Source organism: Bemisia tabaci, chromosome 9, assembly GCF_918797505.1.
Source record: "Bemisia tabaci chromosome 9, PGI_BMITA_v3".
In the NCBI taxonomy this organism is placed as follows: domain Eukaryota; kingdom Metazoa; phylum Arthropoda; class Insecta; order Hemiptera; family Aleyrodidae; genus Bemisia; species Bemisia tabaci.
Genome location: NC_092801.1, coordinates 33986319 through 34001777, shown reverse-complemented (window position 1 = coordinate 34001777; position 15459 = coordinate 33986319). Strand labels below are relative to the sequence as shown.

Genomic DNA, 15459 nt, shown 5'->3' with positions numbered 1-15459 from the left:
TTGATCTGCGGTTTGCGCCAAAATTCTTAGTTTTTTATGGTCTTTCGAATGAGCTATCACAAGATAGGGGTTGCCATTTGAAAAAAAAAAGTTGGGGGCCCCCCGCCCCCTCCCTTAGGGGGGACCAAAATTTTGACTCCCCCAAAAGATGGTCCCCTTTGAGATAGGAACATTCGCAAAGTTTCATTTTTCTATCTCGAACCGTTCAAAAGTTAGCCGACCGTCCTGGAACTTCTGGCCCACCCTGTATGACTCTGTCCCAATAGAATCCGACCCCCTTCTCCAGGAGAAATCCGCAACATGCTGTGCTATAAGTATAATAGGAGAGTTACATACATAGGTAACTCTAGGTGTTACACTCTAGCTTCAGGATGGATCATAGACATGGAACCGTCTCTAGTCTCACTGTTAGCTACTTTGAAAATATCAATTTAGATATCCTATTTAGGCAACTGGCGATTGTCTGGTTTAATGACAACCTTCCCTCAATTAGTAGATTTGCCAATTCAATGGACATCAAGTTATGGGAAAGTAGCAATCTATTAATTGAGCGGCTTCCTGACCATAGTTGGGATATGTTAAAACCATTCCTATGCCTCCCTAGGGTTAGTAGATACTTAGCTACACGGAAGGGGTTCAAATCTACATCTGCCGAATTATTCATATCAGGAAAAGGCCTTGGCGCCGCATCCAATCGGCGGTCATCAGATACATTAAGAGCTTGGATCTGGAAAGACCACATAACAGGTACAGACTACGTCTTCCAATAACCACTGCAGCACCTGGAGTACCATTATATAGGGCCTTGTATATTTGGTTGAATGGGCTTCTGTGTTCATCCCCATGGATAAAATTATCACACCTTACATTTCTAATGAAGGTTTCCCATGAGCTATTAACAACCTGCATTAGCTCAGAAAATATCCACCTCACAAAACTGATGGTTGAGCTCACCCAAATAGCTCCGCAGATTGGTATACATGACTTCCTTAGCAATTATTCCTTGGTATTGTCCAGAGTAGGCCCTTAGCCCTGGTTTAAGCCAGGAATTTTGAACCAAACCAACATTCCGTTAATATCACAACCCTGCTTCGGTAATAATGCGGACAAGATATTCGGACTACAAAGTGGCAGCCCGCGAACTGGGACTTCTTATGAACCTTATCTAAATGTGTACCCCTGAATGTCTTGTTAGCTGAACTTGTGAGTCTAGCATACGCGAATGTGTCATTACGAGAGATTTTAATTTTGAATTTTCTACGAATTTTGAAACTTTAGAATTTTTGAAACCATTGAAACTTTGAAATTTTTTAAAATTTTGAAACCAATCATTTTTTAGACGAACCCTGTTCTCTTTGGAAAAAATGATTTATTTTTTTTTCCCGCAGGAGCTTTAAAGCACGCCCTAGAACATGTCAATTGAAGGTTGTAAATGTTATCCTTAGATTCTTCCGAACTACTTCGTTAAATGTAATGTTGGTAAAGTTTTCCACTCATTTTCTTCCTGAGTAAGATGATTACTTTTTATGCGTGTTATTAAGAGGAATAAGGCCGAGGAACAAGTTATGAGATATGAGTATGAGAGGGGATGCAATGTCGTGGATTGCCAATTAAAGAGTAAAAATTAATTAATTCGTTTTATTCCTTAAACATATTACCTGTTATCATTGATGCTACTCCTAAAATGTTTCAATACTTAATGCACTCATTCTGCACATGTTTTCACCTATCGGGCAAACATTGCACCATTATTTGTGTTTCAATTATTCTCTCCACTACTCCTTTGAAAAAGGGTTTAATCACGACTTGAATATCTTGAATGATGCCTTATATTCAAAATTGCACCAGCATTCGTGCTTCAATTATACCCACCTCCAAGTCTTTAAAAAGGGGTATTTACACCTTGAGTACCTTAAATGATGCCTCCAATCCAGCCAGTGATTGAAGTTCGGAAGGCAGCCATGAGCCAACAAACCAGATTGATCTTAGAGATCTTGATTGACTCCAGGGGATTTTCCATTTTAACTTTCGAATGTCGAATGATGGCTTCGGCCTGCGAGAGGAACCCTATGGGCTGTTATCCAAGTGATGGCAAAAGAGCGGGAACTCAAGATTGACCCCAGGGTATTATCCATTTTAACCTTTGAATGTCGAATGATGGCTTCGGCCTGCGAGAGGAACCCTATGGGCTGTTATCCAACTGATGGCAAAAGAGCGGGAGCTAAAGATTGACCTCAGGGTATTTTCCATTTCAACTTTCGAATGTCGAATGATGGCTTCGGCCTGCGAGAGGAATGTTAGTTCTAACATTTTACGCTTATTTGAGCAACAGTCTATCACCCAATCAGGAGCCGAACTACGACAAAAGATGGATTGTTTAATCACGTTACCTGAAACTGAGCACTATATTTAACACTTTTTAGCACTTTATTTATTATTAACACAGCTTTTGATGTACAGGATTTTTATTTTTATTCACCATGGGCAGATTAACTGGAATTATTCTTGGTAATTCATCTGTTGATGTTTGCTTGCATGACACTTATTTTGTTGTTGCTCATTTTCATTATGTTTCATCCATAGGAATTATTTTTGCTATATGTATGGGGTTATTTATTGATTTCCTCTAATTATAGGTCTGACTTTAAATAACTATAATTTGGCGTCTCAATTTGATGTTATGTTTATGGGAGTAAATTTAACATTTTCTCCACAAATTTTCCTGGACTAAGTGGGATACCTCGTCGGTGTTCAGGTTATCCCGATTGTTACCTGTTGTGAAACAAAATTTCTTCTGCAGGGAGAATTTTGAGTATTATTTCAGTTATTTATTTCATATTAATGTTTTAAAATCGTTTCTTCTTTTGCGTTTAGTAAACTTTAAGCTTGGTGTATTTTTTATTTAAATTCGATTGACTTGTGTTGAAATTAAGTTTTTTTGAGGTACAAACCACATTTGACACGTACGATAAGCTAAAACTCAGCCTCTGTACGTACTAAATTGTAAAATAAATAAATAAAATATGGAGTCATTACAGTGCCCACATACGGAATTTGAACGTATCAAAGAAATTAGCTGCAATATTATACAGTAGAATGCTGCGAAGCTGTCAGCTCAATTTTGCCAAAATTGTCAGTTGAGGATCATTTCTTGGCCTTTGATGCGAAACCGGAGATGGGAGCTGGGTATACTGACCGGTAGGTGATGAGTCCCCAGTTCTCCATGGCGCCGGCCTGGAAGTCGGGGAGGGCGATCATGTCGATCTTGGGGAGGGGGTACTTGATGCCGAAGTACTCCTCGAAGTACTCGAGGATGCGGGGCCCGATCTCGAGGCTGTAGTGGGCCTGGGCGAGGGCCGCCTTCCGGGCCCACACCTTGAAGCGGGTCCCGTTCCCCTGCTGCTCCTCGTTCGTCGACATGCTCGCGAAGTCCGAGACCACGAACGCCACCAGGTAGGTCGACATCGGCACCGACTCCTGGTAGTGGTCCCACACGTAGTCCGGCAGGCCCTCCCTGGAACAAACCGCAGCACGGGTTTCACGTAAGTGCCCGAGGGAATCAGGGGAAACTATGTTTGCGGTGTACCCAAGTGGTTGCAAGTACGGTTTTTGATCATTTTTGTCGCCACTTGAGTGTCTACTTAAAGATGTTGGGCTGAACTGCGTGTTACATTAAACGTGAAAACATTAGGATGAGAGGTTACACCCTGTAATTATACATAATTTAGATTTGTTAAGATACATACTTCAACTCGATACTCCTCGAAGGATGCACCGCCATTCCAGTTGTTAGATTCACTACTCCTGAAAGATTCACCAATTTACATAGGAAGAGACTTACATAGAGATATACCCTATTCAATGATTCAATTGAAGGAAGAAGGAAGTTTTGCCGACTGACTCTACTTTTCCAAGTTTGACCCGAACATTCCAGTCTTATTAACAGATGAGCTACTCTTGAAAGATTCGCCAATTTACATAGGAAAAGATCTGCACAAAGCTATACCCCATTCAATGATTCTTAAGGAGATGGAAGTTCAATGAGGGTTCGCCTAGTGCTTCGACTTTTCAAATTTGACGCCCACCTCTCGAGTCTGAAACTTTCCTTCTTTCTCATCTATTCTATGTTTTTTACCTTCGTAAGCATGCATCGCTACCCCAGTTTTAAATTATCTACTCTTGAAAGATTCACAAATTTACGTAGGGAAGGATTTGCATAAAGATGTAAAAGAAGGAGGATTTGCCTATTGTCAAGATTAGACGCCCACCTCTCGATTCTGAAGCTTACGTTCGTAAGCTTATTTCCCTCTTAGTCACTTGTAACGCTGCAATCGCTGTTATCACTTTCTATTCTAATGATGATTCCTTTTCCTCATTTTATTCTTATGTTTTACAATGCTTTTGATATTGCGCCTTGGGTGTGTCCATAGCACGATTATAGCAAACTTCTTAAAAATAGGTGGTTTCATTCCAGAGAACCAAGCATGCTCTGGTAATTGTTTCACGAAAGTATGTTCCACTTCCAACGTATGCTTACACGTCCGGAGTGGTGCTGATTCTGGGCATGTTGGAGATGGAGGTCATGTTCCGGTGTCGGCCGATGTGGATCGTGAAGCGGGCTTTCATGGCCGGCTCGTCGAAGCACGGAAAGGCGCGGCGGGCCTCCGTCGCCTGGAACTGCGTCGCCGCCAACCACCTGCAGAACACCAAGATCGACCCCATAAAAACAAAAATTGTATAGAAATCATGGCACCGTCATTCGATCGCTATTTGAAATAGACGGATTACGGTGCCGGAAACAGCCTTCTCCACACGGATCAGGGAAACGTCATTTCTTAAATTCTGTTGGTGTTACGTACGTGGGTTTTTATTAGTGCAGTTTTGAAAAACTTGGAAATGGTATAACCCAGCACAAGCTTCATCAATGGGTGGTGTTCCTGTGATCTGTGCAGGTAAAGCAAAAACCAATGGTTTAAAGGGGAAAAAAATTTAAAGCAGTTGATCTGCTCCCTCAAAGATATTAAGCCTTCATTATGGATAAAATAACGTGCGTTTAGCCACGAGTTACCTCAGAATGCTCACGATGAAATCCTCCAACATTTTTCTGATTCTCACACTAGGAAAAAAAGCACATTGGATCTAGAGTCCAGACTCATAAAAACATCGACAAGAAAAAGTACTATCGATTCAATCAGAATCTAGCTGAAATCAGAGCCAAGCCTCTTAATTTAAGCAGATTTCGTTTTGATTCAAGCAAAAATCCGATTGAATCGAGAGTATTATTTCTTATCAATGTTTTCAAGAGTCTGGACTCTAGATCCAATGTGTTTTTTTTTCAGTACATGAGACATTCGGTGAAATTCCCTGACACTTACAAAAGACGTGAATTGAAATAGTTTTCACGCAAAATTTGTTGTTCGAATTGATGAAAATTGGTATGAACTCATTCTGGAAACCAAATATAGGTGACTTAACAGTTTATCCTTTACTCTTTCGTCATTTGCCCTGACATTTCTCGGTTTACGTTTCCGAATACTATAATCGGACGTATTTCTATCAAACAGACCTATGTGGAGGTGAGAAATATAGGGTGTAGCTCGTTAGTTCTCTGGCCGTAAGAGTGAATGAGATTAATAAAGCGCCAGTGACGTCAGCGGCAATGATCGAGCGCACGCGCGAGGGGGAGATCGTCGTAGGGGCGCTGTAACTCATGAGCCCTATCCACAACGCTCTCTTGCCATGCTCGCGGCTCATGGATCTCGCATTCAGTTGGCACATAGGTCTGTTTGATAGAATGTAAAATCCCGCTTTTCCAATTCTTCAAAAGGAATCACGCCCAACTTTTACATTGCTTCTTATGCAGCTTTCTAGAGCAAACCCCATATCTTCTCACCTGCACATAGGTCTGTTTGTAGAAATACGTCCAATCTATGCATTTACTTGACTCATAAAGGTTAGTCATGGAATTCACCTGACTTGCTCGTCGACGGTGTAGGAGCTGCGGTAGAAGCCGACGAGCTCGTCGTTGATGTGCCCGACGTAGGAGATGAAGAGGCGGTAGCGGGTCCCGGAGAGGAGGAGGTGGGCGAAGCGGAAGACGAGGAACTGCCGCTCGGGGTCCAGGCTCATGCTCTCCACGTCGAGCTCCTCCTCGGCCTGGTCGGCGGCGTGCGGGGGCGGGAGCTGCGTGACGCGGTAGCGCTCCACGCTCAGGTTGACGGCGTGCAGCGTGAAGTTCCTCGTCGCCAGCTTGACGTCGAGCGTGATGACGACGTCGCCGTGGAACGTGAAGTCGCGGCGGTGGATGAACGGGAGGAGGCGGATGTCGTAGGCGGAGGGGCGGACCGAGGCGGGGAGGCGGACGTCGAGGCGGGGCTTGTGCGGCGCGGCGAGGGCGTCCAGCTGCCGGAGGAGGGCCGTCTCGTCCGGGTCCCGCCCCGCGCCCGGCGGTTCCGGCCCCGGGAGCCGGCTCAGGAGCCGGGCGGCCAGCAGGGAGCTCACGATGAGCATCGCCACGAACGCCGTCGTCAGGAGGAACGCCAGCGTCGCCGACAGGTGGACCCCGCCGCGGGTCATCTTCCCGCCTCCGACTCCACCCCCGGCCACGCCCCCTGCCGCCCCTCCACCCGCGCCGGCGTCCATGCCGCTGGCCGGGGGCTTCGGGCCGATATTATCTGAAACAGACAACCAACACCTCGTCACAGCTTTAACACAACCAAAATCAAATCGACGGTGAAACTACCAAACCACGTATCTCGGTTTGCGACGTCGTAGACTTCCTGTCATACTTTATTTTTTAAATGAAAAACTACTTAACATCCAGTCTTGAAAATTTCTGTGATTTTTCCTCTTTGTGCGGAGAAAATTCCGTGAAAATTTCAAGGAATGATATTGATTTGGTCTACTTCAAAAAAATAAAATGTGAGCGTAGATTTTTAAACACCGCAAACGAGATACGTGGTTTGGTAGTTTCACCGTCGAAATGCAAAGTCTTTCATAACAACACATTTCCCGCTTTGACAGGTCCATTTTCAGATGAGACTCTGGAGAAACGGGGAAAATACACTTATAACACTTTGTCCGCATGGCTGTCCAGAAAGGCAGCGAAGGCTCAAAAAAGGTCACTCAAGCGTGCAATCAACCATCATCTCAAGCACCAGATTTGATATGCTCTTTCTCTGTCTTTGTTATGTTTTCCTATTGATCTCGATTTTGTTCTTAATACTCTTGATGGCACTTATAACACGTCAAGGCGTAACTACGTCAGGAAAGGCCCTCCTCGCCGACCAACCGGCTACCTGTCATCAAACGAACGAATATACTAGGGTGGCCCGAAGACCACCCCCTTTCACAAAATACTCACATCTTTAAGGAATAGAGCTTTTCTACCTCGCGGTGAATGTCGGAGCGGCTACCAAGTTATTGGATCTTAAAATTTTTAACTCTTTTTTTCCAACTGAGGATGGCTCAGTTTCAGCCGAAATGATTTGGTGAAATTAAGGTACAGCCAAGTACCAAGTTTTCAGATTTTTGAATTTTTTACTGTTTTCCCCTAACTGAGGAAGGCTGAATTTTCAGCCGAAACGATTTAGTGATATTTAAGTGATCTTTGGCCTAGTTACCCGCTGTTTAATTTGTTATTATTGAAATTCAAATACATCGAATCGAAATTTTTGACGGAATGAAGTCGGGGCACAGTCTACATCGTGCATCGGTGGAGTGTGGTTGGGAGGTTGGGGAATGTGCGCCGCCATTTTGGAATCGTAGTGACTCGTACTTGCAAACTGAATTTGAGTTGTGATTTTTCTGGATCGAATATTTGTGATTTTCTGGATTTGCTGGATATAGATAGTGCGTTAATACTGCGTGATTTTTTGTGCGTGATTAGTGATTACAACTCGTACTTGCGAACTAAATTTGAGTTGTGATTTTTCTGGATCATTTTTGTGATTTTCTGGATTTAGATAGTGTGTTAATAGTGCGTTATTTTTTGTGCGTGATTAGTGATTATTGTGGAATAGATGTGTGTAGTGGAGTGATAGTGGACCGACTGAGTGTGGTTAGGGTTTGTGGGAACATGTGTGAGAGAAGATAGGAAGATTGGGGGATCGAGTAGTGATTAGGGATTTTGTTTTAGGGATTGGAAATTATATTGCTTTCGGATGGATTCTAAAGAGGGTGAAATTAAGAAGACGGTGGAGGGAATGATTAAAGAAGTAGAGTTGGCAGAAGGAATGAAAAAATTGAGTGTGGCTAGGGCAGGGAGTATATCTAGTTTATCCTCCTTGGATGATGGGGATCAGACGATAGTAGGGACAGGTGAAAAGAGCGTGATTGCATTTCAGTGTAGAGACTGTTTAGAGAGTGTAGAGGAGATGGATATGGGGATTGAGTGCGACATGTGTAATTGCTGGTATCACGCCAGCTGTGTTAAGTTAGGGAAGAGGGCTTACTAAGTTCTTACTTCGGTTAGGAACACGTCGTGGATATGTGATCGGTGCCTGGGGGCGAATGTAGCATTGAAGAAGAAGGTTGAGGATATGGAGAAGTTACTTGAAGGAATGAAAATTGATAACGAAAAGAAAAATGAGGAGATAGAGAGCATGAAAAAGAGAGCTCTAGCTTGCAGAGGACTAAAAGTAACATGAGGCAGTAAATTTAATAAGTGTTAAACACTTATAAACACACTTAAGAACGCGTTCGCGACGGGTGCAACCACGAGTATTTTAAAAGTGTTTTATAGTAAATTTTAGTAAATTTAAACACTATAAGATGTGACTGTTAGTGTTTACCAAATCGAAGTCGAAGTGACCTGATGATGATAATTAACATCGAAATAGCTATCGTCTGAAAACCGGATAAAAAGTGATCGGGAGAAAGGTAATTTCATCAACATAATGCAGCCCGATAAAAAGAAGTTCAACTTTAAATTAAAGTGTCAAACAGTTTTTTTCTTTTTCACTTAAAAATACCCACAAATGAGACATCACTGCGCTTTTACAAGAGTGGGGGTGTGCAGTGCCTTAACTAAAAAGGTTTTTCAACACTCCGTCACGGCTTTTCAACAAAGAAACTCAAATACACTAGTCCGAAGTGTTCACAGAAAGAAGTCGGGGTAAAAAATAGTCAGGATCGGCTAGAAGTAGAATCTTAAGATTTTCCCTGAGGTGTCGAATAATATCTAGCTTGCAGAGAACTGAAAATAACCCGAAGCAATTTTCAAGTCTTAAACGTTTTATTTTAAACTTAAAAATACCCACAAATGAGACATCACAGTGCTTTTTTAAAAAGTTGTGGTGTGCAGTGCGTGCACTAGACTGGTATTTCAACACCTCGTCACAACTTTTCAAGAACAAACATCAAATACTTAATCCGACGTGTTGGACAGAATGAAGTCGGAGTAGAAAATAGTCAGGATCGGCTAAAAGTAGATCCTCAAAGTTTTCCATTTAGTGTCGAATAATCTTTAGCTTACAGAGAACTAACATTAACCTGAAATAGACAATTGTATGAGTCTTAAAACGTTTAACACGTCATTCCATATGATTCGAACCAGCCCAAAACGCTGAAGTTAGCAGAAATTCGCTCATTAGTCTACAGGGCTTTTAATGGGCTTTTAAGGGCTTTTTTTTAATGTATCGATGACAAACGAAGATCGAATTAATGAGCTGCAAATTATTTTTCAAATTTGCATGAATAATGGATACCCTAGGTATCTAGTAGATAACATCGTGAATAAAATCTCTAAAACAAAGGATAATCATGAACAAAATGGTAGTAGTTCACAGATAGTAGTATTGAATTCAAGGATTATAATAGATTATAGCATTAAAATAGGAGTAGTGAAGTATTGGTGGAATTTTTAGATCTCACGGATCTTTTCCCGCATTCAAAACTAACGATTACGTAGGGAGTATGCTGCTCAAATACAAAGAGAAGGAGATATACCTATATGGATTGCATTTTGCAAAAAAGAACCACAAGCATTGCAATGTAGCTAAGATAGTGCGACTTCATCCTTTGCAGTAAAACTATTGAAATCCTGAAAAAGTATAAAATTCACATGGTAATTTTTGTCTTAAATTTACAGCTTTTAGCCAGTAAACTGAAACTGTTGATAGATAATCAGATTTTTTTGTCTAAGAAAAAAGGTTGCACAATCATAGCAACAATGCAATGCCCCTGGTTCCTTGTTGCAAAATGCAATCCATGTTCACGGAGAAAAAAACTTCGTGCGTGGGACCCGAAATTTAGGTCATATGGATCTCTGAAGTTTTCGGATTGAGCATCTGAACACTTAAAGTCTGTAGTTGTCGAGGTTCGGATCACACATCTGAAACTCCAGTTCTTACATCCGAAGTACTTCAGATGTGAGAACCGAAGTTTTTCGGATGTGAGAACCGAAGTACTTCAGATGTAAGAACTGAAGTACTTCAGATGCGTGATCCAAACCTCAGCAGCTGGACCTAAAGCGTTCAGATGCTCAACCCGAAAACTTCAGAGATCCATGTGACCTAAACTTCGGGTCCCACGCACGAAGTTTTTTTCTCCGTGTATGAGAATGGTCGAATAAAACATCAGGATCGAAAATATGCATTTTCCGACACTGGCCATGAACAAGTCTGAAAGAGACTCTGATTCCAGGTGCTACGACATCTATTTCGCGGGAAATGCATCGAAAGGAAATCCGAGCGATCGATGATAACGAAACTGGACCAGCGGGGCAGGGGTCTCGTTCCGCGACGCTGCTCCAAAACCGCGCAACCGCCCCGGGAAACCTCCTCGTGTTGTGCGGTTTCAACACGGCTCGACGGGAGGAAACCGATTTCGAGCCGATAATGACTGGGGGATGGCGGCTCTGCGGGGAGGGTTGCATAAGGCCCGCGGCGCCGATTAGGCAGCCTCGGATCGCGGGCGCCTGTAAGTGACCCGTTAAATTGGAAAGCTCTTTTCCCGCTCCGCCGCGCGCCGCCTCAGCGTCCAGTCAGCAAACCGCGCGCACGTTGCCAGTCCAACGGCTGTATTCGTCGTCGCCAAGACGTCAGGTCATGTATTTTCTTTTTTCCAGTGCGTCGGCCAGACTTCGTTGAGATGGCGAGCCATTCATTCGCTTGAGCGCTCTACTATAGAAAAACTATAGTGGGAAAACGAAAACAAGAAGCGCCTACCTATCGGCTGAGCGCTTGAAAAGAAAAAAAAAAGTTCTGGCCCAATTTCTACGTCATCCTGTACATTGTAAAATCCCTGATGTGTCCCGATACTCCCGGATCGTGGCAACCCGGCGCTTCGCCCTGATCCGGGCAATTTTCCCCGCTTTGACGGGCTCATCCCGCCGTAAATCCGCGACTTAATCTGGGGCAATCGACGCTTCGGAGAGGTGTCGCCCTTCGTGGCACGCCGCGCCGGCGGAGGCAGTTACGCGGTTACGACTTCAAAACCGCGTCAACGACGGAGTTCACTCCGTCGTATCCACTACAGGGCGGATTGAACTGAGGTGCGTTGCAAGTTGCGTCAACTCCTCGATAAGGTGCTAAAATTTGGAGGAATTAGAAGGGTAGGGTAGTGCATTACTTTAGCCGACTATCAGGATTGCCACAGAATTTATTTGACTATTGAACTAACTATTTAAAAATCTGTGTCTAGATATGGTAATTAGCCATTCATCAAGTGCGTTTACGATGAAAATTTCAACGTTAAATCATTTATTCTAAAAACTCCCGTAAGATTCCATGTATTTCAGGTTATGACGAAGATAGCAATCGGCCATTTCCACTCCCCGCCCGCCTCTCGAACGACCGCTCCATGTGTGTTACGTTATTTCGTAGGCCACCACCACTCTATAGTTTCTAAATCGTTGATATCAGGTCAATGCTCCCTCTAAATCCATGCCAAATTAGTTGAGACTTTTTTAAAGTGTGATGGAAAATTTGACTCTGTCCTTTTAACTAGGAACTAATTGCAAGAATCAAGGTGGCAAACTCTCTGCTTCACTGCTGAAGTGGCTCAATTTATTTCGCGTGGATTATCAACCTTAAACGTACCAATGAGGACCTGCTGACCAGTCGTCGAAAGTTTGTCTCAATGGGAATTAGTTTGAATGTAGTCTGGGTGTTGTATGAATGTAGTCTGGGTGCTGTGTGAGAATAGGTTATACATGCTAAAGTTAAAAATGAAAATTAAAAATAGTTAATTTGTTGGAGGCCCCGTTGGAGGCCAATTGCCTCCAACGGGGATAATCATTGACGTTCCTGCCGATAAAGGGGGACTACAAAATTCAGAATGGCAGCAGAAAGTGCGGAAACACGTAGAGTCCCGATTGTACCGGCGGCTTACGAAGTGCCGAACAGGAAGGACTCTATGCGTTAACGTAGACCAGCGTCTATTGTCTAATTTTACTGATTATGTGGTTCCTCTCGGCCCTACTGTGATTGCTATTCTGGCAGGCCTCATTAGTGCTGTGCAGCGCTCCGCGGATAAGAGGTCGTCCCTCCATATTTTCCTGAACTAGACGGGTAAGTAGTTTACTGTCGTCATACGCTTGGTGATTGCAGTAGAGAACTGAGTGTAGAATTTTCAGTGATGGTTGACGGCGAGTGTACATAATGTAGATAGTTGCACATGAAATTGTAGACAAATACATTTGTGGTTGAGAGGGATGAACTATAACCAATAACGCGGGACGCTCCGCGGATATGGGAATCCTTTTTCGCCAATCCTCTCTTTGTCCCCTATCCTTCACTGTCCCCCTGGTGGGTTCGTTTGTCTTGGCGCATGGAAATTGCCTGGAACAGAACATCGACAGAGGTGGAGAGAGAAAATGATTGTTCGTTATATTCTGTGCAGGTTGCAGAGAGCAAGGCGCCTTAACCAGCACATCATAAGCCTTACTGAAGTCCAAGAGAGGTGCATGGATCATATCGAATCGGGAAGAAACGTTTGCGTCCGTCTCCCCACAGGAGCGGGCAAGACAATTATTTTCATCGTCCCCTTCATGGACCCTGTAATTCCTTCTCTAGTCGTAGTGGTCGTGCCATTAATAGCGCTGCTGCACGATCAACTGCGCAAACTTGCAAACAGGATCCATATATTGGATGGTCGTTCAACTCAACTCAATATGCATGCACTCACCAACGTCTATCACGTGTTAAATAGCGGACAATCTGTGTTCATCCTAATGACACCTGAAGCCCTGAACAGGTCCCATCAGCTCAGAATTTTCGCCCAAACCATCGGTTTCAGGGTTTCATTCATACTGGATGAAGCCCACACGATCCCGAGTTGGGGCCTCGAGTTTCGAAAGGAGCTCCTCAGAGTCGCCACGACGATCCGCTCCGTTCCGAATTGCCAGCTCATACTTGCCTCCGCTTCCATCTCATTAAGCGACGTCGATTTCATTAAGAGATGTTACGGTGCCTCCATGGACGAGACAATCTCTAACTTGTACATTCGCGGCAACGTAACATATTCCGTCATAGAAGTTTCCACGCTGCCGGGTGGCAAGAAAAGCGTAGCAAAATTTCTCTCATCCTTTCCACACGTTATCGAGTTCATAACCGAGAAGTTTCCCAATGGCAGCGTGATCCTCTTCAGCGAACACAAGAAGCGGGTAAACGAATTGGCGGCAGGACTCAATGAAGCAGGTATGCCGGCCGTCCGGTTTCATAGCGACCTGCCGTCTAATTTGAAGACACTTTACCTCAACGCTTGGTCCGCTGGAGAGGTTCGCGTTATCGTTGCTACTTCAGCCATCTCTTTGGGAGTCGATAACGCTCACTGCATTGGTACCGTCCATTTCGGCAACCCGGCAAGCGTGTATAACTTCATTCAGGAGACCGGTCGCGTTGGCAGAAGAGGACAACCTTCCGAATGTATCGTCGTTACTGATAAATCGGCAACCTACAATCAAATGTGCGCGCAAATCGAAAAGCGGCAAAGGGAAGCAGAAAATGATCTTGCCGTCAGCCAGATCCTCGCTGGTAATTCGGAGTTGCTGGCTTGGGGGGCTATTTGCGGACGTCACGTCTGCATCCCTTTGCTGCTTCTCAGATTTGTCGATCCCGAAGTTGCAGCGGAGCCGTGTGGGCAATGCACTGTTTGCTTGGCACCTGGTGACCACCTTCACTTGGCCGGCATAGCTTTTGTCATTAAACAGTTAGTCCAGCGAACAAGGCACATCAGGGATCAAAGGAAATCGTGCATTCTCACACTAGCCAAATTCCTCTCGGCGGCATCTTGTGATTTTGCGAAACGTAATCACCTGGACGCTTATCCGGAAAGGTCAATTTACAGAAATTATGACATCAAGCTAATCCTCCAGATGATTACGCTTCTTATTGCAAACGGCACCCTAAAAGCACACATCGACATAGATCCGCAGTCATTTGAAGCTCGTGATGTCAATTTCATTTAATAAACCGTGCCAATTTTAATCTATTTGTAGGTGTAGATGCTTACAGCTCATTGTATAGATTCACGCTCCCGATTTCAACAACGACGAAGTCTATGGATGATTGTCGTCATTATATAAGATCTTCATCCACTAATTTTATACATTAACATTCCCAGATTTTAACATTGACGAAGTCTGTGGATGGCGATCAACGTTTAATACGACTATCATCGACGATCTCTCACATTATTATTTGCGCAGTGTATGTGGTAGTGATCAGGCGTGATTAAACTTCTTAATGCAAAAGGCACCTTTGTTGTTTTGTTATTAAATTTGTAAAACGAAGTTAATTTACACTTGTAGACAGGTGGTTGTAACATAATTTGTTGAATAAAAAAAAAAAAAAAAAAAAAAAAAAAAAAAAAAAAAAAAAAAAAAATGGGAATTGATAATGCAAAGCTAAAATGGAGATATTTCATCGCTTGATTGGATCAAGAGACTATTGTATGGAATCGGATTGACGACGAGCTACTGGCTCTGCTTTAGGAGCCGTCCAACCATTGATCGAGCTTGATTTTACAAATCACTCGTGATTCTGCCTACAAATAACACCACTTCATCATTTCAACATGGCCTTCTTGTGTTCCATCTTCAAAGGCAACATTTCATTAATCAGTCTGCAAGCCCAGTATTTGGCATGGATGAAACTAGATGGAGGAGGCCATGTGTCCTTAGCTAAAAGGAGACTTTGGAAAACTGAGTAGTTCCGATTCTTAAGTATGGAAAGTGAGGAGCGCAGGGACTGAAAGCGCTCTTCAGTTTAATCATCATGTCGCTTCACCTCTCATCTGAGTATCAAGGCTCCCCAGATAGCAAGGAAAACATAGGGACTCTGTAGAAGTCTCATCAGATAAGGGAGTATTTGTTCACTTTCTGTGTGTTTCATTTTTTTCTCGCTTTTCCAGTGACAATCCCGTAAATGTATCATCTGCCAGAAATGAACTTAGAGCCATCAGATATTCAGGAACACAACGTCGGCCAGGAACCAAAAATAATTACTTTGGTCCAGG

The 15459-nt window shown here is 43.5% G+C and overlaps 2 protein-coding genes across 2 annotated transcripts in view; one reads left to right on the top strand and one right to left on the bottom strand.

The window, feature by feature from the left end:
• Positions 1-6679, bottom strand: part of superdeath (Suppressor of ER stress-induced death) — a 46912-nt gene extending 40233 nt beyond the window's left edge. Inside the window, exons 1-3 of the mRNA XM_072304766.1 lie at positions 5972-6679; positions 4538-4696; positions 3197-3514 (exon numbers count right to left, since the gene is read on the bottom strand). Coding sequence (XP_072160867.1) covers positions 3197-3514; positions 4538-4696; positions 5972-6642 — 1148 coding nt within the window. The 5' untranslated portion in view covers positions 6643-6679. The remainder of the gene's footprint in view (positions 1-3196; positions 3515-4537; positions 4697-5971) is intronic.
• A 6312-nt stretch (positions 6680-12991) lies between these two features.
• On the top strand, positions 12992-14693 carry LOC140225532 (ATP-dependent DNA helicase RecQ-like). Its single transcript, XM_072304733.1, has one exon. The coding sequence runs from the start codon at positions 12992-12994 to the stop codon at positions 14408-14410; it is 1419 nt and encodes a 472-aa protein (XP_072160834.1). The 3' UTR covers positions 14411-14693.
• The last annotated feature ends 766 nt before the right edge of the window (positions 14694-15459 follow it).